Here is a 26,595-nt window from a genome sequence, read left to right as displayed (position 1 = left end):
ATCTTGCTCCAGTTGGAGAGTACAAAAACAGAGATCACGAAGAACAAACCGATTCTGAAAATGATGAAAATTCTCAATTACCAACTTCCGAACCTGAACTTGAATACTCCCATAATCCTCAAGCAACCCAAAACCAAGAAAACGAAACTATAGTACTACTGCCGAGAGCTTACAACCTAGACAACAGACTACTGGACATGAAAATCAAAATACATATCCAAGAAGAAGTTTTAGAAATAGAAGACCTCCTAATTATTCGAATGACTACATTCATTAACTCTTTGGGGGGAAGAATGTAGTATAACAACATATGTTTTGAATTTGTTATTACTGTTACTAAGTCTCCAAACAAACTCATTCCAATTCGAAACCTTTCTTAAGGTATTAAATACTTATGTCGTGTTTACTCTCATTCCTATTACATATGTAATGTGTGGTATTGGTTTACAGGAAAGCAGAACGTTTGAAAGAAAAAGTAGCAAACTCAAAGGATCCTCTAAATGACAAAGAGGCTTGGATTTGCCAACAACAACTGCAGGTAATGTTTAGAACTCTTCTTAGAATTCAAATAATCTATTTTTCTGTTTTGATTTATAAAAATAGCAACAAGCTCTAAAGAATTTTATTTTAGGTCTAAATTACCTACCTGTGCTCTTCTTCAAGATTAGAAAATAATTCTTTATTGTTAATCATTTAGTTACCATTTGTAGTTCTTATTATTTTAGATTTATAGCATTAATCACTGTTGCCTTGCAGGAATATTTTCAATACAACCAATCCTCTAACTTTTTCATGTAGTATAAAATTATATTATAATATTCATATTCACACAAGGTCTATAGAAAGAGCCATGCGGCCATATTGTTGCTTGTAGAAAAGTTTTACTCGATGTTAGCCTGATCTTATGAACAGCTAATATATTCTATTATAATATTATAGTGTAGGCTTTTTTATAATTTGATATAATAATATATTTTGGGTTAGACATATTGACCCTTGCTTCAAAATTAACATTGGTGTAATGACCTCTATCTATAGACCTTGTATTGACAGATTGCAATGACACATCAAAATAGGACAACAATGTAAACGTCGACAATGAGCTATCTCAGTAGAGGACTAATTAATTTAATTTGGAGAAATATTCCAAACCCTTAGAAATTACTATTAAATTTGAGATATCTTCAAAATGTGTCACCGTTGTGTTCCATCTTGTTATACATTACCTACAGTACGCTTTTGGTGGATAATCAGCTTCTTGGCATTTCTATAGTTTCCCCTAAGCAACAATGATATAAGATAGATGACTTTAGAAAGTTACTAAGTCATAATGCACTAATTTTAAAATCTTAATTGTACCAATGTACCTAGAATACACATTGAAGAATGTACATTCTATTCTAGGTACATTGGAATTAACTATGCATTTCAATCTGTTGAGTAAAAATATACCCTTGGTCATTCTGCAATTTAAGTTGCACATTAAGATAGACATGCTTCAGTGCCCAAAAGTCTTGAACTATCAGTACTAAAATTGGAACCAAACTTCAAGATCTCCCACATTTAAGGCAGTAATATTTGCAGTGAACTAATATGTATGCGCCTTACATTTTTTAGAATCAAATATCATTATTGGGATTTTTTATTATCGTTTGTTAACGATTTGTAGAGAATATACCAACAAGTGCTGATTATTGATTTGGAGTATGCGCTTGATAAGAAGGTTGAACAGGATCTGTGGAATCATGGATTCAAAAAGCATATCGGAACACTGCAAGCTCTGGCAAAGGATAAAAAGGTATGTTTTTGAATATATCCATTTTTTTACTTTTTCTTTACAAGTATTCTCGTTGAAGTATTATGCTTTGAAATCAACATAGTCAAAGATGGAGTTTATTATTACAATTCAGTGACAGAATTCCACTCCAACATATTGCAACACTGGATTAAAGATTTAAATCTGGTGGCGTGGGTCGTGAAAGAAAATGGGGAAATTAAATAATATTCCAGTAAAGTCAAGTCACCTTTGAGTAAGCTTAATTAGCTTTTTAAATTATTATCATGTTTGCAGCTTTGCAAATTCAACCGGTCGCTTAAGTTTGATTATTGAACTTGAAGTTCTATATCAATTAAGTTATTTGTTGGAAGTATAATAGATGGAAGAAAAATAGGTGTTTACTACATAAATTAATGTTTTAATACAGTAGGTTATTTTTTATGAGAAAAATAATTTTTGAATGAATCATTACATTATTTTGAAATTCAGTATTGAAAACCAGTTGTTTTAACTAAAACTCGTTTATTCCAGGAAAAATTCTTTGTTTGGAAACTTTAGAAAATCGAGAGCGATTCAATTTGTTAATAAGCCACATAAAAACTCGTGCTACTACATTTGTCAGCATTGTCTGGTTCATTTGGGAGACATCGCCAGATATCGCAACCAATGTCGGCAGGCTGAAGCCTTCTATAGGTCTGTTCTATATTGTAGTATTATGTCTCATTTTTGTAAATTTTGTATAAATGGTTAGGTTAGATATTCTTTTAATCACTGTGAAATTCTTATGTATGAGGTTCAACCTAGCTATTGTATACAATATTTTTGTAGTGCATGTCTATTTTTTTCATTCACCAAATCAGATCAAAATATAGAAAACAAAAGTTTGAATTCAAAACGTCTCTTCTTCCTGATTTTTATACAAATAATCTATACGTGATTAAAGTAACCACACTTGACACTTCCACTATAAAACCAAATCCAGATACATTGTCAATTTCCAATTGTCAAGTCCAAGCGGGTGGTAGAAAATATATAGGCCTATATAAGTATGAAAAATATTCCATTCCTCTTGAAATTTCAAGCTCAAAATAAACGAATTAATATTATCTGTATAAATCCTTGTGCATTAGTAATGAGGTGGATGATGGAGAGACCTAGAGTGCTAGGTGGGTCACGAAACAAAGGAAATTTATTTTTAAGCTAACTACTGGAAGTAAGCTTAAAAATATGAATGCTGGTCTATAAGAAATCCAAAATATTTTCATTCTAATGAAATTACATTTTATTCTAGAAGAAACAGTATCAATTACAGTCAGAAATGCTCCACTTAAAATAATAAAAGTCTGGTGTGGCGCACTCACACAACAATCCTTGCCATTATGAAAATTGATCACTTGACGCTAGTGTTCACGCGCATCTCAAGTCTACTATTCAAAGATCTGAGCCAGCTGGTGACAGGACAATAACGCTGGAGACCAAAGACCTTAAAGATGCATAGACTCACATGCAGCGCTAGTGTCGTACTTGGAATTGAAATCCGCCATTGAGGGGGCAACCCATAACATACCAATGCCACCAATGCCTTTGTGATCTATAGTATTACAAATATAATAGATATAATTTCTCGTGCTAAAGTACCCCAATGGCGGCCTTCAATTTCAAGTAAGAGCTATCATTGGGAAGGCATAGGCATTGTGGGTCTATATCTCTTTGCTGGAGACACGAGGTCTGCTATCTCTTCATAGTGAATGATTTAATAGAATCAGCAGTTGCCAACAGTTTGCAATTGAATAATCACATTTTCTCGAATTTCAAGCTTATTTTAAATTTTAGGTGAAAATGTTACTTAACATTAATTGTAGAGATTTCCATGCTCAATCTTTTCTTTCTCAATCTTCAGTGAAATCTTTTCACTTGAAATAATTGGGAATCTAAAACCAAACTTTGCATAGACGGAGCTCTTAAAATATTTACAGATAGACTTGTGGCAGTTGATAGAGCTTATCAATGACCATTTTAGGTATAAATTTGATCAAAATCGTTGGAGCCGTTTTCGAGAAAATCGCGAATAACCCTGTATTTGACAACATTTTTGCCCTTTCTGCCGCCATCTTGATTTGCATTCGATTGAAATTGTTCACGTCGGATTCTTATATTGTAAGGACCTTAAGTTCGAAATTTCAAGTCATTCCGTTAATTGGGAGATGAGATATCGTGTACACACACACACACTCACACTCACACATACATTCATACATACTTACATACATACATACATACATACATACATACATACATACATACATACATACATACATGCATATATACATACAGACCAATACCCAAAAACCACTTTTTTGGACTCAGGGGACCTTGAAACGTTTATAAATTTAGAAATTGGGGTACCTTAATTTTTTTCGGAAAGCAATAATCTCCTTACCTATGGTAATAGGGCAAGGAAAGTAAAAATGCTGGTCTATAAGAAATCCAAAATATTTACAGACTTTTTATTCTAATGAAATTACATCTTATTCTAGAAGAAACAATATCAAATAAGTCACAAATACTCCACTTGCAAATTATTTTTTTCAAAAAGTCTTGTACAACAAAATGTCTGAAAAATTTTAAACATGTTAGAAAAAAATTAAATTTGTATGGCTTTGAATTTGTATTCAACCTTGTGAATATATAATTCACAAGCCGTCAATGACCTTAAGACCCATGTATCAGCTGGGACCGACAGTGTAGGTGAATCTTTGATCACCGTTTACGGCAGTTAAATCTTACTTTGTTGAGGTTGGGCGGTTGAAAAATGTTATAAAATGATGTGGACGACTCATGATTCTCGTAGTTGAGAAGTGGCGGTTTATTTAGTAAAGCACACAGACATACAATATATCAAGTACAGTAATGCAGTAGGCACTTCTCCATGTAAGTGCCTGTTCACATGACAGCGATTTACGTTCGGTTGTCGCGCGGTTGACAAACCGAGCGATTGCCAGATATAGGGAAACACATGGTGCCGTACAAATGCATCGCTCGGTTTTAGTAGTCGCCGGCGAATCGCGTCGGTTGTAGTCTCAGACTACAACCGCTTGGTTGTCGCTCTGTTGCCGGGCGGCTCGATATACTAGAGCAGGCATGAGAGCGTACACATGTCTTCAGTCAACCGAGCGGTTTCGATCAGAGCAGTAATTTTATGTTTAAGAGTAATATAGTGATTAAGTACATAAGATATGAAGATTGAGTATATAGATGTTGTACCCACTAATTATTTATCATAACCGAGCGCAAACCGCTCATGAATCGCTGTCATGTGTACGAGGCTGGCAAACCGAGCGATTTGCCAACCGAGCGTAAATCGCTGTCATGTGAAAAGCTCTAAGCGGCAACATTCAAATTTTCTAATACTCCTCCTTGGTTCAAATCTTTACGTAAATTCATCAAATTAGTGCAAATAGAATGGATACAAAGTAAAATACAGAAAAAATATTGAAAATGAAAATAGCAATACAAAAGTCACATCAGAATCTTTAATAGGAATAGTGATACAAATTCAAATAGAAAAATCACACAAGAATCTTCAACTCATATATCAATTTTGAAATTTTGTCATATGATTTATGACAAAATGTCAATCAAATTTTCTTCACTCTTTACATAATTAACTTTGCAATAACTCAGGTTCATTTGATTGAAATCTGAGATTATAATCCTGTGTTTCTCAAAATAATTTTTCCTGCTTTCCATACTTTTTGACTATGTTTTTCTATGAATCTACCTGAATAACTAACAATAAAAGCAATGTCAGGTCTTGTACTAGTTGCAATATACAAGATAGTAAACCCAGCTTCACTATCCCTATCATTATAATTTGTTGATTTTACAAAAATAAACAGTTCAGTTTTAGAACCAAAACGAACCACATTACTTAACTCACATAAGGCTTCCAATTAATTCAAGAGAGGGATAATTAATTATCTCATCATTATTTGACAAATTCAAACCTTTTTCTATAGGTGTTTTCATGCATTTAAAATTGGTTGAGAATTTCTTTATGAATTTCGATTGATTCAGTTTCAAATTATTAACGCTCCTAAATTCATTCATTCATTGCTTGGTTATCATTGTATCAATAATTTTATCCAAATCAACCCAAGATACACAAAAGAAATCAAAATTCAAAACAACACAATCAAAAATAAAATTTCTAATAAAATAAACAAATGCTCCATGGTGGGGTGTGCTTGAAAGAAAGAAAAGAAAAATACCTAATATGGTTTCCCATGTAATATGCTGGTAGAGGGTATCAAAGTAAGGAACAGAGTGTGAAGAGGAGCGGAAACGGAAGAATGTAGAAAAATATGAGCAAAATATGTAAGCAAGTATTAAAATATTTCTAAACTTGTATTAACAAATTTATCAAAAGAAATGGCATTGTAATCAGTTGTGAGCAGAAATCTCGAGCCTTATTCGATTTGAATTGCACCTTGAGTAGAGCTTTAATTCTTCATTATCGACAGGCTGCCCTATTTTATTTACTGAAAAGGTTATGTAGGTAGTTTTTTTCTTTAGTCAAACATGTATTTCTCTCTAGCCAATTCTTAATTTGTAATATGTTTTGTTCAGTTCACTTTTTGTGTGAACTTCCTTTCTTTGTTCTTTTGTGTGAACATAAAAACCAAAATAACAATGAAAACAAGTTTTACCGTGGAAAATACGGTATGATCTGCAGTATGATCTTTGCAGTATGATCTACAAATGATATCATAGTTGAATTTAGAAGCCTTAAATTTAGAAGATCGTTGACATGGAGAATAAAGAGGATGGGTGATAGCACAGCACCTTGAAGAAGACCATAATGTAGTTACTAGAATGATTATTAATGGTTAAAGACTGGGTTCTATTACTCAGGTAGCTTTTAATTAAGTTAAGGAGGAACCCCTCCCCAGAACCCATAGAACAAAGTATTATGTGGTATTATGTCAAAAGCTTTGCGGATATCTAGAAAGAAATTTTTATATTGGAATTCATATTATATTCACATATTTATTTCATCAGAGAGGGTATTCGTAAATTTTATTAATGAATCAGATCTACTTTGGAAACCAAATTGGTTTTTGTTCATTACTTCGTTTTCATTTAAGAAAGAAATAAGACTTTTAGAGCCGGTTTCTGAGCTCGGGATTTAGCTAAGTTCTAGACTTTAACTGGCTTTAAACTCTGGAGTCAGAAAATTGGCTTTCCGAGTCAGAGCGTTAACGTAGTCGAGGACTTAAATAGAGTCTGGAGTTTAGAGATCACGTTAGACCCTGGAGTTCATAATTTCAGGTCATGTCAGAGGCCCTGAAATTGATCACTTGCGACCTGAAAACTCTGACACCAGACCTGAGCCAGCCAGGTCACTCGATATTATTATTATTATTATAATTTCGCTTTCTGAGTGAAGGGCTTATAAGTCCAGGACTTGAATTAGATTCTTGCCTCTTTCCGAGTCAAGGAATTATCAAAAATCGTTAAGCCCAGGACTTAGAACAGCGTGATTGTAACCCTCGATTGGGGTAGGGTTTAAATTTAAGTTCTAGACTTAACCGAGCAAACACAATTCAGTTATTGTTTTGGAGTAGATAAAAAGCCAAATAGATGTCATGGAATACCTTAATTACTTGGATTAGTCCATCTAAATTTATAAGTTATAGTTTGCAAGTTCATTTTGGAATAAAATTGTGTCAGAATTATGCGTAAAAAACTAACCTTATTTTACGACTTTGACTTAACCTAAAAATGTTCTAGAAAAATAATACAAGGATTGCCTTGGAATTTATATTCCAATCTGAATATTATTAATCAATGTCATATTCAACATATTAATAATGTAACAATAATAAACTATTATTCCAGTTTTTTTTTCAAAACAAATACGTTTTCAAACTCAATAGCCTAATGAAGTTTTTATTCCAAAATCACTGGTCAGGATCAATGATCAATAATAGCATAACGTAAAATGAAATGTTTATTCATTCACTTTTCAAAGGTTTTGCTTTGAATAGGCCTACATTGAAATCGAAACGTATTTTTACAAAATAGTTTGGAGAGCATGCTCATTTGAATTATCCCGCTGCAATCAGCTGTTTCCGTTTTACTATAATGCCAACAATACAAAAGCAAAATATTGTGAATTTCTCTCATGTTTACTGCGTTAAAGTCCTGGACTCTAATAAGTCGAGAACTTAATAGACCCCGGAGTTTAGAAGATAAAATCGTGACTCAGAAAGTCAATTCAGACCCGAGCGCTTATTTTAGTCCTGGACTCTGGAAGTCCAGAACTTATAGATCCCGAGCTCGAAAACCCTATGAGTTTCTCCATTATTTATGCTAGATTGCTGATGAGTGTAATCGGTCTACAATTTACAGGGAGAGTAGTAGGGTCACTTTGTTTGAATAGAGGATTTATTTTGCCTGCTTTGAAATGCTTTGGGACATACCCCCCTTCGAAACTTTATTGAATATGAATGAAAGAGGTTTTGATATAGAATGTGCTATTCTCTTCAGTTCAATATTACTTAGATCATCGATTCCAGGACTGAAATTGTTCCTGAGACTATTAATAGTGACCTCAACTTCAAGGGAGCAGGTCGGCCTCATAAAAAAGTAGAATCAATACGGATTGCATTCTCATTATGGTTAGAAACCGCTTCACAATTATCATTTTGGGTATTAATAGTTTGAGCCTGAAGTTCACATCTGCAAAGTATTTGTCAAGTGAGTGAGCATCAAGCTCAGCAATTTTTTCTTTCTCACGGTTTTCACCAATAACTTCATTTATGCACTTCACAACTTCATGCTGTTGCTATTAAAATTTTCAATCCTTCCTTTATTATAGACTTGCTTCGCATGGTTTATGATGACCTTATTCAAACCGTTACGATATGCCTTATACTCATTCCTTAAATCATTGTTATTTGTTTCTCTTCTTGTCCTAGAATGAATTATATCTCGCATAATTATTGATCTTACAATGCCTTCAGATATCCAGGGCTTCTGGGGACGCAGTCTGTTCGGCACCGTTTTTACCTTCTTGCATTGATCTGTTAAACTGGTCAAAGTATTTACAAATTTATCCACAATAGTGTCAATGCTTTCATTCGAAGTACAGTTGTCATCCCAATCCTCATACTTCAGGTGTTCCAAAAGAGCATTATAGTTTATTCTAGTTTTTGTGTTGAACAATACATTTTTGTTTCCTCTTTGATTAGGGACCTTAGCTAATGCCTGAATTATATGCCTAAGAATTGTGATATTTCTGCCATTGGCATTGAATTTTCCTTGCAAATTCTCAATTACATTTTCGGAATTACCAGCAATCAAAATGTCATCAACATAAACTAACATATTTAGGTTTCATCATATTCGAATTCGTTGCTAGGAAACAGCAAAAAAAAACAAAGTCTTTCACACACGTTCGGTTTTTTGTTTCTATTTCAACCTTATAGCGTGATTATCTGTTTCAAAATCTCCTATGTCAAAATCATATATTATGGTCAATTCATTTCAGTAAGTTCGCTGGAGCATCTTTTTTCTTTTTTTTTTTTTTTGAATGAATAGTTTGCCAGATGACAGCAGCGACTGATTTCTTCAGTGCAATAAGTGAAAAACTTGAACAAACTTAAATATTAAAAATAACATCTTACTATTTAAACACCAGCTGTTATTTATTTGAATACCAGCATGAATTTATTGTGAAAATCCAAACACAGCTGTGCTTGAGAAGAAAACACCTAATAAGAACCGTGCGAATGAGAACCTGATATGAATGAAAATCTCATTCGTTTTTGGCAACGAAACGAACCGAACGGAACCGTCTAGCCTCAGGGTAGCTTCACACAAATTCGGTTTCATTCGGTTCGGGTTGTTTCTTCGGTTCGTTGCCGAAAACGAATGAGACTTTCATACATATTAGGTTTTTAATTCGTACGGTTCTAATTCAGTATTTTCTTCTCAGACACATCTGTGTTTGAATTTTCACAATATTCATGCTGGTATTAAAATACTAGTAGTTCTGTGAACAGTAGACCTCACGCAGTATTCTCATCCACAAGTACCTGATTGAAACTATAGACCTTATTGAAATACAGCAATAGACTGGCTTCTCCACACATCAGTGTAATCACTTGGCAGCTGATTTATGATGAATAGTTCTATAATCTGATTTTTACTCTAATATTGGCGTATAAAGGAGGATCCTTTTTCCTTTTATATTATTCTTGAAATGGATAAAAATTTCCAAAAACCTTGTATATACGTCGACGCGCAATTAAAAAAGGAACATACCTGTCAAATTTTATGAAAATCTATTACCGCGGTTCACCGTGAATGCACAACATATAAACATTTAAACATTAAGAGAAATACCAAACCGTCGACTTGAATCTTAGACCTCACTTCGCTCGGTCAATAACAGCTGTTGTTCAAATAGTAAGATGTGATTTCTTGAAGTGAAAAATTTTCAATTCAAAATTGTGAATTTTTTAGTTTTTTTTATTATGTTATTTTGGAGTGATTATTTTTTTTAATTGAAAATTTGTTTCTTGTTTTGACACATGGTACCTTCATCTCTTTTCTCCATTAATGAAATCATGAAATTTTCATGGAAAAATAAAATAATAAAAATTCTCCCTGAGTTTTGATTTATCTCCATATTTTTTTAGTAAACTATTCATTAAAAAAAAATCCTCCAGTGAACTAACTGAAATGAATAGACCATATGATTTTGACATAGAAGATTTTGAAACAGATAATCATGATATCAGGTTAAAAATATCGGGACACCGAGCTTCACTCGTTATTTATTTATTGACTTTTGATAAACCGAACACAATCCTTTAAAATGATTGGAGAAGTACTAATAGGCACAGCCCAAAACTGTTTCCCCGAATTTTGAATTATACAAAGCTCTACAAATCTACGGTGAGCATTCATTGTTACGATGCATTGTTGGAGAGTTGTAGGCCCTGGAACATCAAAAAATAGGATTAAAAGCTGTTATTTTAACAATTTCACACTTTCAAGAGCGTATATCTCGAAAATTGTTGTAGATATCACAAATCACCACACAACAAATATTGTAGAGCATTTATCAAGCTTCATTTCTGAATAGTAAGTCATGTTGGTTGAACGCATTTTTATCAAGATATGAGCGTGTAAGTAAAACATTGAAAAATGCAACTTTTAAACCACCCTCATCCCTTTAGCACAAGGGGTAGGGATGGGAACTTCCGATATGTTCACCCCCTAACTGGTCCCAACAAAGCTGCGAAGTCTAAAATTGTGTTCAAAACATTCTCTCCAAATTCCTTTGTCAATTGGTCTATTTTTGCATAACTGTAGATCTTACACTCAACACTGAAGCTGCTGCAACAGTCGTGGGATGTGTGTAAACTTGTCAAATTATACAAGAAATTGAAGAGAATTTGATGCTCTATAAGCTCATGATTAGCATGGATTTTTCCCATCGATATTCAAAAAGTTATAAGAGCAAAAATAGCAAAAAATAAAAGGAAAATGTGTTTTTTCGAAAATGTCACATCTTTTGGAGCGGATATCTCGAAAAGTGAAAGAGATATAGAAAAAGTTGTTGAATCAATATTGTAGGAAATTAAGTGGGCTTTAATTTATTATAGAATTGTCATGTCTGTAAAATGCATAATTTTCGAGTTATATGCGAGAAACCAAAAAATGGTACCTTTGAACCACCACCACCCCCTTAGCACAGGGGGTAGGGGTGGGGACTTTTGATATGTTTACCTCCTCACCATCCTAAACAGAACTACGGGGTCAAAAATTGTCTTCCAAACTTTTCCCTCCATAACACTTCGTTGACTGGGCTATCACTAATAATCAATCACTTGAAATTGTCAAATAATAATAATCAACTTTGAAAATTATGATATATTCTAGTTTAGGAGGATTATCATGTCATGTCAACAAATCAGATTATGTTGATCAAATCAAATCGATTAAAAATTGTCCAGCTAGATAAAATTTCTCGCTGATTGATTATGATTACACAGTTGGAAATAGTTCTGTCTCTCCCACACAGGCACACGCATCTTCTGTTATCGAGAGACGACGAAATTATCATCTGTTCTCCATGGATGAATTTATTATCCTTTTAATGTCGTTCAGCAAGATTTCCAAATAATGGGACCTAGGGTTCAAAATTTCATGAAAATCGTTAGAGCAGTTTTCGAGATCCGTAAAACATAAATAACCAGATATAAAAAGCCAGGTATAAAAATAACCAGATATATAAAGAAATTGCTTGCTTAATATAATAGTATAAAAACAAAAACCGAGCGTGTGTGAAAGACTTTGTTTTTGCTACCTGTTTCCTAGCAACGAATTCGAATATGATAAAACCTATTCGTGTCGAGGGAGCGTTCGGTGCTATGCGGTTGCTATTCGGAACCGAATTCAAACCGAATCACCGTTTCACACTTATTGGAATTGGTTGATAACGAACCGAAAGCAAACCGAACCTAACCGAACAGAATCGAATGTGTGTGAAAGTAGCGCCTGGCTAGAAACGATTTTGAACTTGATGGAATTTATTAGTGTCAAGTGGCATAGCCACCTCTAATACAAGGCCCCGGCCTACGATATTGCAACGTCGCAACGTAGGCCTAGAATCTAATACATGATTGGTGAAAAAGATTTTTCGCCACACTTGGATGTAATGAGCTGGTCTACGTGCGTCATTTGGAGGCCGAAAGTGATTGTTTTCCGACCAGGCCGGTAAAACTTTACGGCCCTAGGGCTGTAAAATGACCTTGAATAACAGTTGATCGTGTCCGATCTCACAAAAATCATAGAGAGATAATTTCATAACGACTGTAATAATCTATATAATTATGTATCGTGAATCGCGGTATTATGTCTATAATATATTTTATAAATTACTGTTTCATAATTTAATATTTATTATTGTGTTTTTGATATCAAACAATAGAATACGATGATATCTCCATAGCCTCAACAATATAATGTTGGCAGCATTGTCCATTGTCAGAAAGGTACGTATCGCAAGTATTTAAAAGTGAAGAATCGAATTTGAAATCAAACTAGGTACAATAATTGTATCAATATTTAAAAGTGAGGTAGAGTAATAATTGTTTCTTTTTTATTATCGAATTCCACTTCTTAATGCAATACAATCAACAATAATAATAAGAAAATACAGCAGAGATCTGAAGTTTAAGGTAAACCTACTGGTGAAACTCAGCCTTGACTGAAAAATTCCTAGTAATTTTTCTGTAATTCATTATTAAAACTTTTAGATAATTTTTCTTCAATATTAAACCATATAGAGAAAACATTAGGCCCACTCAAGATTGAATCTTCGAATGTTTTCTCTATGATTTAACTATTTTCAGAGCAATATTTTGTTGTGAAAAGAGATAGATTGAATGCTGCTCAGTGTGACCTGATAGCTAATTGTGGCTTGGAGGTGGTTAATGAGTTCGTCTACCTTGGGTCTTCAGTAAACTCAAAAAATGAAACAGCACATGAGATCAGGCGAAGAATCCTACTTGCAAAAAGGACATACTTCGGTTTAGCCAAACACTTTCAGAGCAATATTTTGTTGTGAAAATGCCGGCAAACCGGCTTCAAATTTGCCGCTATACACTATATTATAGTAGCCTACATACGTTACCTGACTTAATTCAGAGTGAAAATTTTATTGTGAGACAGATAATAATATTAATTTTAATTATATAAGTCATGAGCCAAGTCTGTTGTACGCTTTTTAGGAGTGAAGTAAACTTTTTTAAAAGTCTAGTTTACATTACAGTATTACGTGTATGCTATGTGTTATCAGTCAGGTCCCTACGTTCAACAATACGCAATGGCCGAGAGCGTAAAGGCGTAATACATCAGTACTCAAAGTTCGGTGAATAACAAACATGATCTAGGTTCGATCGAATCTCGGTAAATGACATTTTTTTGTTGATGGATTTCGACTTTTATTAGCTATTTTTTATATTAGTTACCGTAATTTAAATTTTAATCAATTTTTTAGATATATTTTGAGACAAAACTGTGAAATATGCAATTATATTAATTTTTTCATCACATTATTTCAAAATAGTAATGAAAATTCTATTCATCCATCTATCCATGAGATATTGCACCGGGCGCAAAGCGCGAGCTATAAAAATTCAAACAATTATTCGAAATATTAATAGTATAAAAATATAGTCACTATTGTAAATTATCAATTAGTAATATTGAAATTAATTGACAGTAAAAGTTGTCATAACCAAGATTCGAACTATCAAAATAGGCTGTTTGAATTTTATTTATTTTTCAATTTCTGTTTGACCTACCATTTTTCAAAAATAATATAGTGTCTAAAATGAAAATATTTGAATGTGAGAGCACTGTCTGCAACAAATTTTGAAGGTAATTTACTATATAGGGTCTTTTGTATCGGTATGCCTATAGCCTACTAACTTTTGGTCTCAATTTCAGAAATGGAGAAGATGAGTGAGTCGATGAAGAGAAGGGCGAATGAAATTACGGAAGACCTATTACCAACCAAATCGAGGAAAAGATATGACGATGCTTACGAAAAATTTGTTCAATGGCTGAATGAAGAGAAAATTGTGCCTACTGAAGTGTGTGATGAAATTTTATTAGTGTATTTGTCCAATTTATCTAAAGTATGTAGAGCTAGTACAGTTTGGTCCAAGTTTTCGATGATTAAGAGTTGTCTCAATGTGAAGCACAAAATTGACCCAAAATCATTTACACGATGCACTACATTTCTGAAAAAGCTCAATGTCAACTACGAACCTAAAAAATCAAACGTTCTGACAGGTAAAGAAGTAGTGAAGTTCATGAAAGAAGCTCCAGACAGCGAATGGCTTCTAACAAAGGCTATTATGGCTTTGGGTATTTTTGGAGCTTGCCGAAGAGATGATCTTTTACAACTAAATGTCGATGATATTAAAGACAATGGTAGTTTTATAGTAGTTTTCCTTGAAGAAGGAAAAACTCATTCAAAGAGAAGCTTCACAATAACTGATGAAGATTGCCCTTTCAGCCCTTGTGAATTGATTCGCAAATACATATCACTTCGTCCATCAACTATGATAAGTAAAAGATTATTTATAAAGTAAAACTAGGGAAAGTGTTCATCTCAGCATGTAGGTAAAAATACTATAGCTGCTGTGCCAAAGAAAGTAGCTCAGTACCTTGGACTTGATAAGCCTGAAAGTTATACCGACCATGCACTACGACGAACATCAGCTTCAATGTTAGTTGAAGGTGGGGGCGATTTGCTCACTTTAAAATGACATGGAGGCTGGAAATCATCTTCAGTTGCCGAGGGCTATATCGAAGACTCAATTGCAAGGAAGGTTGAAGTGTCAAAAAAGCTCTTCAATAATCTTGACCGACACACTACCAGTTCGACTATAACATCAAATTCCGAGTCATTTGCCCTAGACCAAGACGTCAATATTGTCCAGGAGAAAAAGAATGCAGAGAATGAGGAAGAAAACGGAGACAGTTTTTTTACTCTGGATAATATTTTTGAAAACAAAAATCAAAGCACAAGTACCGGTACAGCTGAGACTGTAAATACAAACAATTTGAATGTACATTTGACCTATCAGAAAAAAGTAGTAGAAAAATAGTAGAATCTGCTAGAGGATTCATGTTCTCAAACAATCATAACTGCACATTCAACTTCTATTTAAATAATAAAGAATAAAATAATAGAGATTTGTTGTATAAAAAGTATAATGATTGTATAATTTATTTTACGTAAAAAACAAAGAATTAACTGTCAATAATGCTTATTTTTTATAATTTAATATGTATTTATGTATCTAGTATAATTAAATAGGTATTTAAACTGTCAATAAATGATCATTTCTATAACTTGATATGAATTATTTTGTAGTTTTGATACCGAAGAATAGAATACGATGATACTATCATAACCTCAATAACATTGTATGATTTATAGTAGCATAACCTTAAAATTATGCTTTCAAAAATGCCAACTTAACATTATTTTTTTTTTTGTGTAGCGAAAAATAGCGTTCGCAACACGGGCAAAAATGTTTTTCCGGCTCTCGAACGCTTCAAGTTCTCGACTTCGTCTCGAACTTGAAAACCGCGATCTCGAGCCGGAAAACGTACATTTTCGACCCAAGGTGCGAAATATACTATTTGAAAATACCAGCTGATCTTTTTCACTAATCATGTATTAGATTCTAGGCCTACACTGCGACGGTGCAATGTCTGGCTGGGGCCTTGTATTAGAGGTGGCTATGCAAGTGGGCGTTCGGTTCTATGCGGTTTCTATTCGGTACCGAATTCAAACCGAATTACCATTTAACACTTATCGGAATCTGCCGAAAACGAAACTAACCGAACCGAATGTGTGTGAAACTAACCTTTTTGTGCAAAGCACACAGACACATACAATATAATTATCAAGTACAGTTGTAATACAGTATGCACTACTCCGAGTAGGCGGCAACAATCAAATTCTCTAATAAAGGCTCTCAATGAAGGCTCTAGTATAATTTATTTAGGAACTATGATTATCAGTAAAAATACACGTTTTGATAAACTCAAGATGTTTCCTTTGAAAAAAATTAGAATTTATTGTTTTCATTAGTATATAATATGCTTATGCTGTTTTCAGGCCCAGTTCATTAATAAAATACACAAACAACAACATATAGACAAACTAATGAATCAAACGTACATATAGGGTTTATAATATTCAAGATAAATATGTCTCGTCGGGCTTTCTTCATTTTTGGTAGGTCAAATGCCAAGCTCTCCCACAGTCTCCTCCAGCCATGACATGGCACGCTCATCCGCCAGGTGAATAGAATACCCCTGAGTCCCCCTTCATAGGAATACAGTGGGCAGTCTTCCACCAAGTGCTGCATTGTCTGCACATCTCCACAGGTGCAGTGGGGGTCAGTGGCTATGCCCCAAGTAGTCAGTGCTTGAGCACACCTGCCTGCAGATGTACGAAAGCGATTCAACCTGCACCAAAGTTTCCTCTTCAAATCCATTCCAGGCAAAGGCACAGATGGTCTTCCACCAACGTCTTATTCTTAATGTTGACCTGAAACCATTCCTGCCGCCAAAATTCTATAATATCTTGTCTCTCAACTTCTGCCAGTCGGAGATAATGCCTAGACCTCAATCTTTTAAGGGGTGGATTCAGCATATCCTTCATTAGTGGCAGCTCTTGTCTGGAGGATAAGTGGTTCATCAACTGATAAGTCCTTTCTTTTCTTCTCAATGCTGGTGGAATAATGTTGCATAGGACAGGCAACCACTCAGTTTCAGTGGGTCTTATGGTACCACTTATTTTCCTCATCGTCTCATTCAGGGTGATGTCTATTTTCTTAGTATGAGTGCTGTGCTCCCATACTGATGAACATTATTCTGCTGCACTATATACTAGTGCCAGGCTAGATGTTTTCAGAGCCTTCACACTGCATCCCCAGCTTGTACCAGCCAACTTACTTATAATGTTGTTCCTAGTCTTCAGTTTGTTCTTGAGACTCTCAAGATGCTGTCGAAAGGTTAGTTCTATCCAGCTTCACTCCCAAGTAGCGAGGGGCCTCACAGTGATTTACTCTCTTCTCACAGAAGACAAGATTGAGTTGACGATTAGCTTCTCTGTTATTAAGATGGAATCCCGTGCTCAGTGTCTTAGCTGGATTTCGCCTAAGTTTCCAGTCAGAAAAATACTTCCTCAGAACACTCAGGTCCTTGTTCAGTTCTCTCTCCAACAATTCATATGTTGGTCCCTGGGCTATAAGAGCAATGTCATCTGCATAGATGAACTTACGTGCCCTGGTGTCTGGAATGTCTGCAGTGTAGAGATTGAAAAGCAAGGGTGACAGCACTGAGCCCTGAGGTAGTCCATTCTGTAAAAACCTCAAGGAACTCTCTTTTCCTCCATGCCTCACTCTGAATGTTCGGTCACTCAAAAGATCTCTAAAGAGACTCACCAACTTTCTGCATTTCAGAGTTTGAGCCATCTTTGTGAGTAGCCCGGCCTTCCATACTGTGTCATAAGCTGAGCTTAGGTCCAAAAAACAGCGCCTGACTTAAATTTCTTTTAAAATCCATGTTCAATGAATGTGGCAACTGATAACACCTGTTCTTCACAGCTTCTACCTTCTCTGAAGCCTGCCTGGGAGATTCTCCTTCACTCTACCACTTATCCCTAACAGGATAATCCTTTCAAAGAGTTTATGTGTGACTGACAGGAGAGATATAGGTCTGTAGCTAGATGGGTCTTCCTTATCCTTCCCTGGCTTCAGTACAGCAACAACTTTTGATTTCTTCCACATTCTTGGTATTCTGGCCTGATCAATGATTGCTGTGAACAATTGAGACAGCCATTGCATGTCGCCCTAGGTGTTTGATAAACTCCGGCATTACACCATCAGCTCCAGGTGATATCCCACACTTTATTCTCTTTATTGCTTCAATTATTTCTTCAGAAGTAATTGTGTTCACAAATGCCGATCTCTCAGCACACTCATTCAGTGCTCTCCTGAGACGCCTTTTCATTGCAGCTTTTTCACTCTGTGGTATACTGGGACCTGAATTTTGTTCAATCTTGTCTGCAATTTCGTCAGGCATGGCTTTAGATGTTGTGTGGTATATTGAACTTGCAGCCCCCAGTTTGCATAGCAAGTTCCATGACTTCCTGCTGGAATGTGTGAAATCCATTTCCTCCTTAGCTGCAATCCACCGATTGAGCCTTTCCTTATCAAGACTCTTTATCAAGTTCTGAGCTGTCTCATTACTTTGTGAGGAATTATACTCTTCCATTAGGGCATTGCAGCTCTCATTCCAACAAGGGATATAGCTCTTCCTGTGACCTCTAGGTACTGCTTTCTTGGCTGCTGCAAGAATCAAACCAACAAATCGTTTGTAATTATCAATACTCACCGGAATTCTGCATATTGTCTTTTATACCTCGTTCTGAAATAGTTGCCAGTTTGCTTTGCGAAGATTCCATCTTGGTATTTCGGGGTTTTGTATTATTGGGAGTGAGAGACCTATCTCTGTTACCAGAATCCTATGTTGACCTCTTGGAAATTTAGACAGCACTTTTGTCTGAGCTGGAAGAGGTTTACATTAGTAAAAATTCACAACACCTCATTCAATCAAAATAATACTAAATTTTAGTAAATAATGTAACTTGAATAATAATAATAATAGTGTACTCAATCATAATCTATATTACACTATAATCTATTTTGAGGTGATTGATGAAGACGATGACTCAAACATGAATGATTTATCCAAAATGTCATTCATAAAAAGATTTTTAGAGAAAGATGAACGTTTTTGAATACATATGCGATTCATATTTTGAAATTTACATTTTAAACTTTTCTGTAATTGGGAAACACAAATTTTTCATTGGCAATTAAACTTTATTCAAGGTACAGGACTACAGTTTCATCAACTATAAGTGAAATAATAAAGTTTAATTGAGTATAATATAATTTTTAGAAAGCAGTTGTTGTCTGTTGACGTTTTCGTTCTATTAGCTGTAACCATATAGTTATTTGCTAATATTGGATTGATTGGTTGGGTTACAGGTTAAATGTCGAAGGTCGTACGAAGTTGACAAGCTCGGAATATGTGATGCTATTTCTGAAATTGCATGCCATGTTGCATCTGTCGTCGGAGCTGGACAGCTGTGCCGGATATGTCCAATTGCTGACTGAAACACTAACAGCTCACATTGCAACTCAGTCCTTCAGCTCCTGCAAACTTGTCCAAGTAAGACTACAAAAATTGAATAATTAGTATCGAACTTGTAGGTAATATGTATGCGGTCTTTATGACAGCCAACCAATGTTCGCTATGTTTCAATTAAATTATAAAATCCCTCATACGTTAGTGATCAAATTTCAATTGAAAAAATGCATTATTAGAACGAATTTGATTAAATACGTTTCCATTCCAAGTTGAGGTTAATAAATTAAATGTTCTATTCCACTGGTAGCCATACAAATGTTCTTAATTAAAAAAAAAGTTATCCTTCTTTTCCCTCCCAATTCCAAATTCTATTTTTAATTCATGGCATTGGACTTCATCCTTCTCATTTGATTTTTCCCTTTCATTGAATCTCAGAAAATATTACTCGTAATAGTTATGGTGAAACTTGGACGATGGGTGTGAAAGAAGAGAGAAGAATTTCTGCTTTTGCTGTAGCATGGTGCTACAGAAGAATGCTGAGGATCAGTTGGATAGAGAAGGTAACGATGAATGAAGAGGTGTTTCAAAGAGAGAAATAAAAAGGAGAAGAGCACAACTAGTTGGTCATATTCTTCGACATGTGAGCCGAACAAAAAAAATAATGGAGCAAATGAATGAGGGAAGGATGCGCGAGCAAGGTCAAGACAACAGTACATAGAACAACTGAAGAAGGATCTGAGATGTGCCAACTACAGTCACCAAGCATAACGAGATTGGAGTAGTTCTTCTGAAGCTTCCCAACCAATCTGGTACAGCCACCTGTCCACCCTCTTCCTAAACACTACCAAACTAAATGCCTCTGCTTCCCTAATCACCCCTGGCACATTTCTGTACAAGACATGGGCCAGGTATGAAGGATTTGTCAATTCAGAGCCGTGAGTCAGCTGAGGTATCTCAAAGCTGTAATTGGATCTGTGGCGAGTTGAGTAGCTATGGTTAACTGTTTCTCCCAGAAGTTCAGTTTTGTATTTTTTTATGTGGATCAACAAGGATTTAATAAAAAGTTGTCTAACATTCAGTACGGGAAATTCTATAAACAATTGTCTTGTTGGGTATCTAAAGTCTCTCTTTAAAATTGTTTTTATAATTGATCTTTGGGTGACTGCGAGAGGCTCAATGACTGAGGAGGAAGCCCCTCCCCAAGCTAGAATTCCATATAGTATTATAGATTGGACATAGGCAAAGTAAACTACTTTGCACTGATCCACACTCAGAACATTACTAAGCTCTGAAAATGCGTAAAGCAGCTTTCTGAGCCTATTCTTAGCACACTGGACATGTTGTACCCAACTCATCTTGGAATCCAAGACAACGCCCAGGTATTTGTAATGATCAACGCGCTCAATCATACTACAATTACATCCAGCAGACCTGGGATTATTACAAGAATGCATCGTTAGTATTAGAGAGCCTGGATCAGCTTGATTTCTTGTAACTATTGGCATAAACTTCGTTTTTTCCACATTTACTGTAAGGCTATTGTGATCAAACCAGTTCTTTATTTTTGACAAATCAATTGAAGCACTCATGTAGGCCTCCTCCCAAGTGCTCCCAGTAGACACTAGTGCTGTGTCATCAGCAAACAGATACAACTCACCTTCAACTACTAATTTTGACAGATTGTGATATAGATTAGAAATAGCAGTGGCCCAAGGGTGCTTCCCTGGACTACCCCATACTCAACATTCTCTTTATCACTATTTTCACCATTTATGCAAACTGATTGCTGTCGATTGTGAAAGTAACTCTTAAACCATCGGAGAGAGATATTTTTTATCCCCAATGATTCAAGTTTTTTTATTAAAATTCTCCTGTCAACTGTATCAAAGGCTTTTGCCAAGTCCAAAAAGGTTATCAGTACTTTTCTTCTTGATTTAATACTACTTGAGATAGCCCTAGACATATTGAAAAGAGTATCAGATGTATTTTTGGACTTTTGAAAACCATACTGTGAGTTGGAGATGAGATTGTACTCGTTTAAATACTTAGTCAGTTGTATTTTTATACACTTTTCGATTATTTTAGATAATGTTGCCAACAAAGAAATAGGTCTGTAATTGGAGAATAAGCCTTTGGGGCCTGATTTATAAATAGGTATTACTCTGGCTGTTTTGAGAGCGCAAGGAAAGTGTCCAACCAGAATGCTTAAATTGACTATATGTAGGATAGGATGTATTAATATGTCAATATTGTTTTTAATCACTCTAGTAGGGATTCCATCACAACTGGAGCTGATCGCCCTTTCAAACTCTTCACTACCTCCTCCAATTCCTGCCTTGAGACCGGTTGCAGTTGAAATTCAGAGTCCGCAGCATGTTCATCATCTCTCACTACTGGTGCATCCTGGGTATTATAGAATTTGCTAGCTTTTTCACTCTGTGGTATACTGGGACCTGAATTTTGTTCAATCTTGTCTGCAATTTCGTCAGGCATGGCTTTAGATGTTGTGTGGTATATTGAACTTGCAGCCCCCAGTTTGCATAGCAAGTTCCATGACTTCCTGCTGGAATGTGTGAAATCCATTTCCTCCTTAGCTGCAATCCACCGATTGAGCCTTTCCTTATCAAGACTCTTTATCAAGTTCTGAGCTGTCTCATTACTTTGTGAGGAATTATACTCTTCCATTAGGGCATTGCAGCTCTCATTCCAACAAGGGATATAGCTCTTCCTGTGACCTCTAGGTACTGCTTTCTTGGCTGCTGCAAGAATCAAACCAACAAATCGTTTGTAATTATCAATACTCACCGGAATTCTGCATATTGTCTTTTATACCTCGTTCTGAAATAGTTGCCAGTTTGCTTTGCGAAGATTCCATCTTGGTATTTCGGGGTTTTGTATTATTGGGAGTGAGAGACCTATCTCTGTTACCAGAATCCTATGTTGACCTCTTGGAAATTTAGACAGCACTTTTGTCTGAGCTGGAAGAGGTTTACATTAGTAAAAATTCACAACACCTCATTCAATCAAAATAATACTAAATTTTAGTAAATAATGTAACTTGAATAATAATAATAATAATAGTGTACTCAATCATAATCTATATTACACTATAATCTATTTTGAGGTGATTGATGAAGACGATGACTCAAACATGAATGATTTATCCAAAATGTCATTCATAAAAAGATTTTTAGAGAAAGATGAACGTTTTTGAATACATATGCGATTCATATTTTGAAATTTACATTTTAAACTTTTCTGTAATTGGGAAACACAAATTTTTCATTGGCAATTAAACTTTATTCAAGGTACAGGACTACAGTTTCATCAACTATAAGTGAAATAATAAAGTTTAATTGAGTATAATATAATTTTTAGAAAGCAGTTGTTGTCTGTTGACGTTTTCGTTCTATTAGCTGTAACCATATAGTTATTTGCTAATATTGGATTGATTGGTTGGGTTACAGGTTAAATGTCGAAGGTCGTACGAAGTTGACAAGCTCGGAATATGTGATGCTATTTCTGAAATTGCATGCCATGTTGCATCTGTCGTCGGAGCTGGACAGCTGTGCCGGATATGTCCAATTGCTGACTGAAACACTAACAGCTCACATTGCAACTCAGTCCTTCAGCTCCTGCAAACTTGTCCAAGTAAGACTACAAAAATTGAATAATTAGTATCGAACTTGTAGGTAATATGTATGCGGTCTTTATGACAGCCAACCAATGTTCGCTATGTTTCAATTAAATTATAAAATCCCTCATACGTTAGTGATCAAATTTCAATTGAAAAAATGCATTATTAGAACGAATTTGATTAAATACGTTTCCATTCCAAGTTGAGGTTAATAAATTAAATGTTCTATTCCACTGGTAGCCATACAAATGTTCTTAATTAAAAAAAAAGTTATCCTTCTTTTCCCTCCCAATTCCAAATTCTATTTTTAATTCATGGCATTGGACTTCATCCTTCTCATTTGATTTTTCCCTTTCATTGAATCTCAGAAAATATTACTCGTAATAGTTATGGTGAAACTTGGACGATGGGTGTGAAAGAAGAGAGAAGAATTTCTGCTTTTGCTGTAGCATGGTGCTACAGAAGAATGCTGAGGATCAGTTGGATAGAGAAGGTAACGATGAATGAAGAGGTGTTTCAAAGAGAGAAATAAAAAGGAGAAGAGCACAACTAGTTGGTCATATTCTTCGACATGTGAGCCGAACAAAAAAAATAATGGAGCAAATGAATGAGGGAAGGATGCGCGAGCAAGGTCAAGACAACAGTACATAGAACAACTGAAGAAGGATCTGAGATGTGCCAACTACAGTGACCTCGAAAGGATGGCGGATGACAGAGAGGCATGGAGAGTTGCTGCCAACCAGTTCAACAAATGTTAACCAAAGAAGAAGAAGAAGAAGAAGAAGAAGAAGAAGAAGAAGAATAGATCAACAGTTGGTGATAATTGAAAATAAAGATTTCTCTCAATATTGCTGCAGACAAGAATAAACCCATTTCACTATTTATATTTTTGTGTATTAGTAAATACTTTCTCAGATCCTAGTTGAAAAATCTGATGTGGCACACTCACACCAATCTCCTTACCATGATAATAATTATAATACTCTCTAGTATGTCTCGTAATTTGCATCAGAACTACTTATAGATGGAAATTACTGAGGTATTATTAATAATTACTACTTTGTTATATTCATAATTTTACCCAATAAAAGTAATGTATTTATATGTTTCTATTAAAACGTATTTTACTTTGTTATTATTTGATTTTTTAAATCTTATTTGTTTATTTAATTTATTCTCTTTTTTATCTCATGTTTATCCATTCAATAACTTTATTAAATCGATAAACATGAGAAATGCGTTTCTAGAATGCTCCATAAACTTACTGAATCCATAAATCTCGATAAACTATAGTGGCAAAATCCAGCCTATAAATATTTATTGAATGGGTAAATGTGTCAAATTTTCTGATTTTTTTTCTATTGGTCAATACTATAGCCATCTAGTCTAAAGACTAATGAGCTAATTTTTTCTATCCTAAAATACTACTTGAAAAATTGAACAGTGAATTTCTCATTAGGAACTCTTACTGCTATTGTTTAATTAATATGTACACTTATTGACTGCACTATAGAAGCTAGATTCACTCAATCACTGCTCTTCTCTTTCACTGGACACTACTTGAACAAGCACTACACTAGTTCAAACGGTTTCTTCCTTTTGAGCCTCCGCACCAACCCTCCATTGTCTAGCAGCTAGATCGCCTCGACGTTGTCATGTTGGTACAGTCGCCCTTGTGCCTCTCCGCATGCCTCTGGATCTCGGTGGACACCAGGTCGACGTGCAGGTCTCTATGAAGATTGCTGTTCCTGACATACCAAGGAGCATCCACAATGTTCCTTAGCACTTTGTTTTGGAAACGTTGTATGACATCGATGTTGCTGTCTTTGGTACACCCCCAAAGTTGTATACCATACGTCCATACCGGCTTCAATATCTGTTTGTACAGAAGTACTTTGTTTCGGATTGAAAGGATGGAGTTTCTTCCGATCAGCCAATACAGCTTCTTATATTTGATTTCAAGCTCTTCTCTCTTCTTCTTGACATGGGCCTTCCAGCGAAGCTTTGCGTCCAAGGTCATACCTAGATACTTGGCATCATTAGCATATGGTACAACCTGGTTGTTGATAGTTATTGGTATGGCCAGGTCCTTCTTATTGGTAAAATTGATGTGAATCGATCTGTGTCGGTGGCGTTCAAAAAATGAACAACTTCGAAGCAATATGTCTCCTTAACAATAAAATTGTTAATTTTCAAAAGAATTGTTAACTATTGAAATTGTTCAATACTTGCTTCGAAGTTAATCGGAGAAAACAAAAAAATCAAATCGAAAAAACCCCTAAATTTTTACATTATATTATTTTATCAAGGAAACTGTTCGATTTATTGAGGAAATAAATCCGACTTATATTGTAGTCCTTAATTTAACGAATCGAATGACATATGACAGATTTTTTTCCGTTTAATGGTTACAGAGATAATTGATTTCCAGTTTGCTGTTTACTATGGCTAAGAGTGTCAGCCGCGCCGTTCCGCGTCGACTGTTTCCCCTTCCACGGCGTCAAATCGAATCGCAAATACATAACAATATACATCATTGGATTTGCAATGAGAGTGGCTACATTAATTATCTGGCTCATTTTTCTTTAAAACTACTTGCTTTGAAGTAAATCGAAGAAAACAAAAAAATCAAGTCGCAAACCCCCTAAATTTTTACATATAAGTTAGGCAAGTCGCCTGCTCTTTCACTTTATTGTTGACGTCTTACTATCTCTAAGATAAGTTTCGATTATTTTTCAATAAACGAATACTGAGGCTCAGTCTTGATCGAGCTCTCGAGTCGAACGGATCTTGTTGTCTTTTTTTAAAAACCTAGTTTCTTCCTCGCTTAACTTAACTGGTGCCGAAACCCGGGAGCAGTTGTACATACCGAGTTTATCAGTGCGTTCAAACCTTGTGGATTACGCGAGTGCGTTCAAACCTTGTGGATTACGCGAGTGTGGTGTGTGCGAAATTAGTTCACATTTGCGAAAGTTCGAAATGGCTCCTACGGAGGGTGATAATCAAAGTGCTGCTTCCCCTGCTGCTACAGAGGGTAATCAAAATTTGGAACTTTCCATGCAAATGGAACAAGCGAAAACGGCCCGCGTCCAATATCTTATGAGCATAATCGATTCGGTTAAACAGTTCAATGGTGAAATAAGAGAATTAGAACTTTTCATCGAAAGAATGAACGCTGTTTACGCTCAAATACTTGCTAATGCTATGGACGAGGTGACGAATGCTAATATCCACGCGTATTTTCTATCGAGAATTAACGTATCAGTATTAGTGGACATAGGGTCATCGTTTAGCTCTACATGGGCAGGTGTGCGTCAAGCTCTCAAAGAACATTACGCAGGCGCGCGTAAGTCAGTCACTACAAGTGCGCTGAGAGTCTTAGAGTTACGTCGCGAAACTAGTGATTCGGTCT

General features: G+C 35.2%; 1 protein-coding gene across 1 annotated transcript in view; it reads left to right on the top strand.

Annotated features, from left to right (window-relative positions):
- LOC111058860 (protein SMG7) overlaps positions 1-26,595 on the top strand; it is a 127,589-nt gene that overhangs the window by 18,114 nt on the left and 82,880 nt on the right. Inside the window, exons 3-7 of the mRNA XM_039431880.1 lie at positions 451-538; positions 1,670-1,798; positions 2,304-2,523; positions 21,818-21,953; positions 23,014-23,197. Of these exons, the coding sequence (XP_039287814.1) occupies positions 451-538; positions 1,670-1,798; positions 2,304-2,523; positions 21,818-21,953; positions 23,014-23,197 (757 nt within the window). The remainder of the gene's footprint in view (positions 1-450; positions 539-1,669; positions 1,799-2,303; positions 2,524-21,817; positions 21,954-23,013; positions 23,198-26,595) is intronic.

The sequence above is a fragment of the Nilaparvata lugens genome, chromosome 7 (assembly GCF_014356525.2).
Source record: "Nilaparvata lugens isolate BPH chromosome 7, ASM1435652v1, whole genome shotgun sequence".
Taxonomy (NCBI): domain Eukaryota; kingdom Metazoa; phylum Arthropoda; class Insecta; order Hemiptera; family Delphacidae; genus Nilaparvata; species Nilaparvata lugens.
Note: the sequence above shows the minus strand (reverse complement) of the source record. Positions and strands in the feature narration are given on the sequence as shown.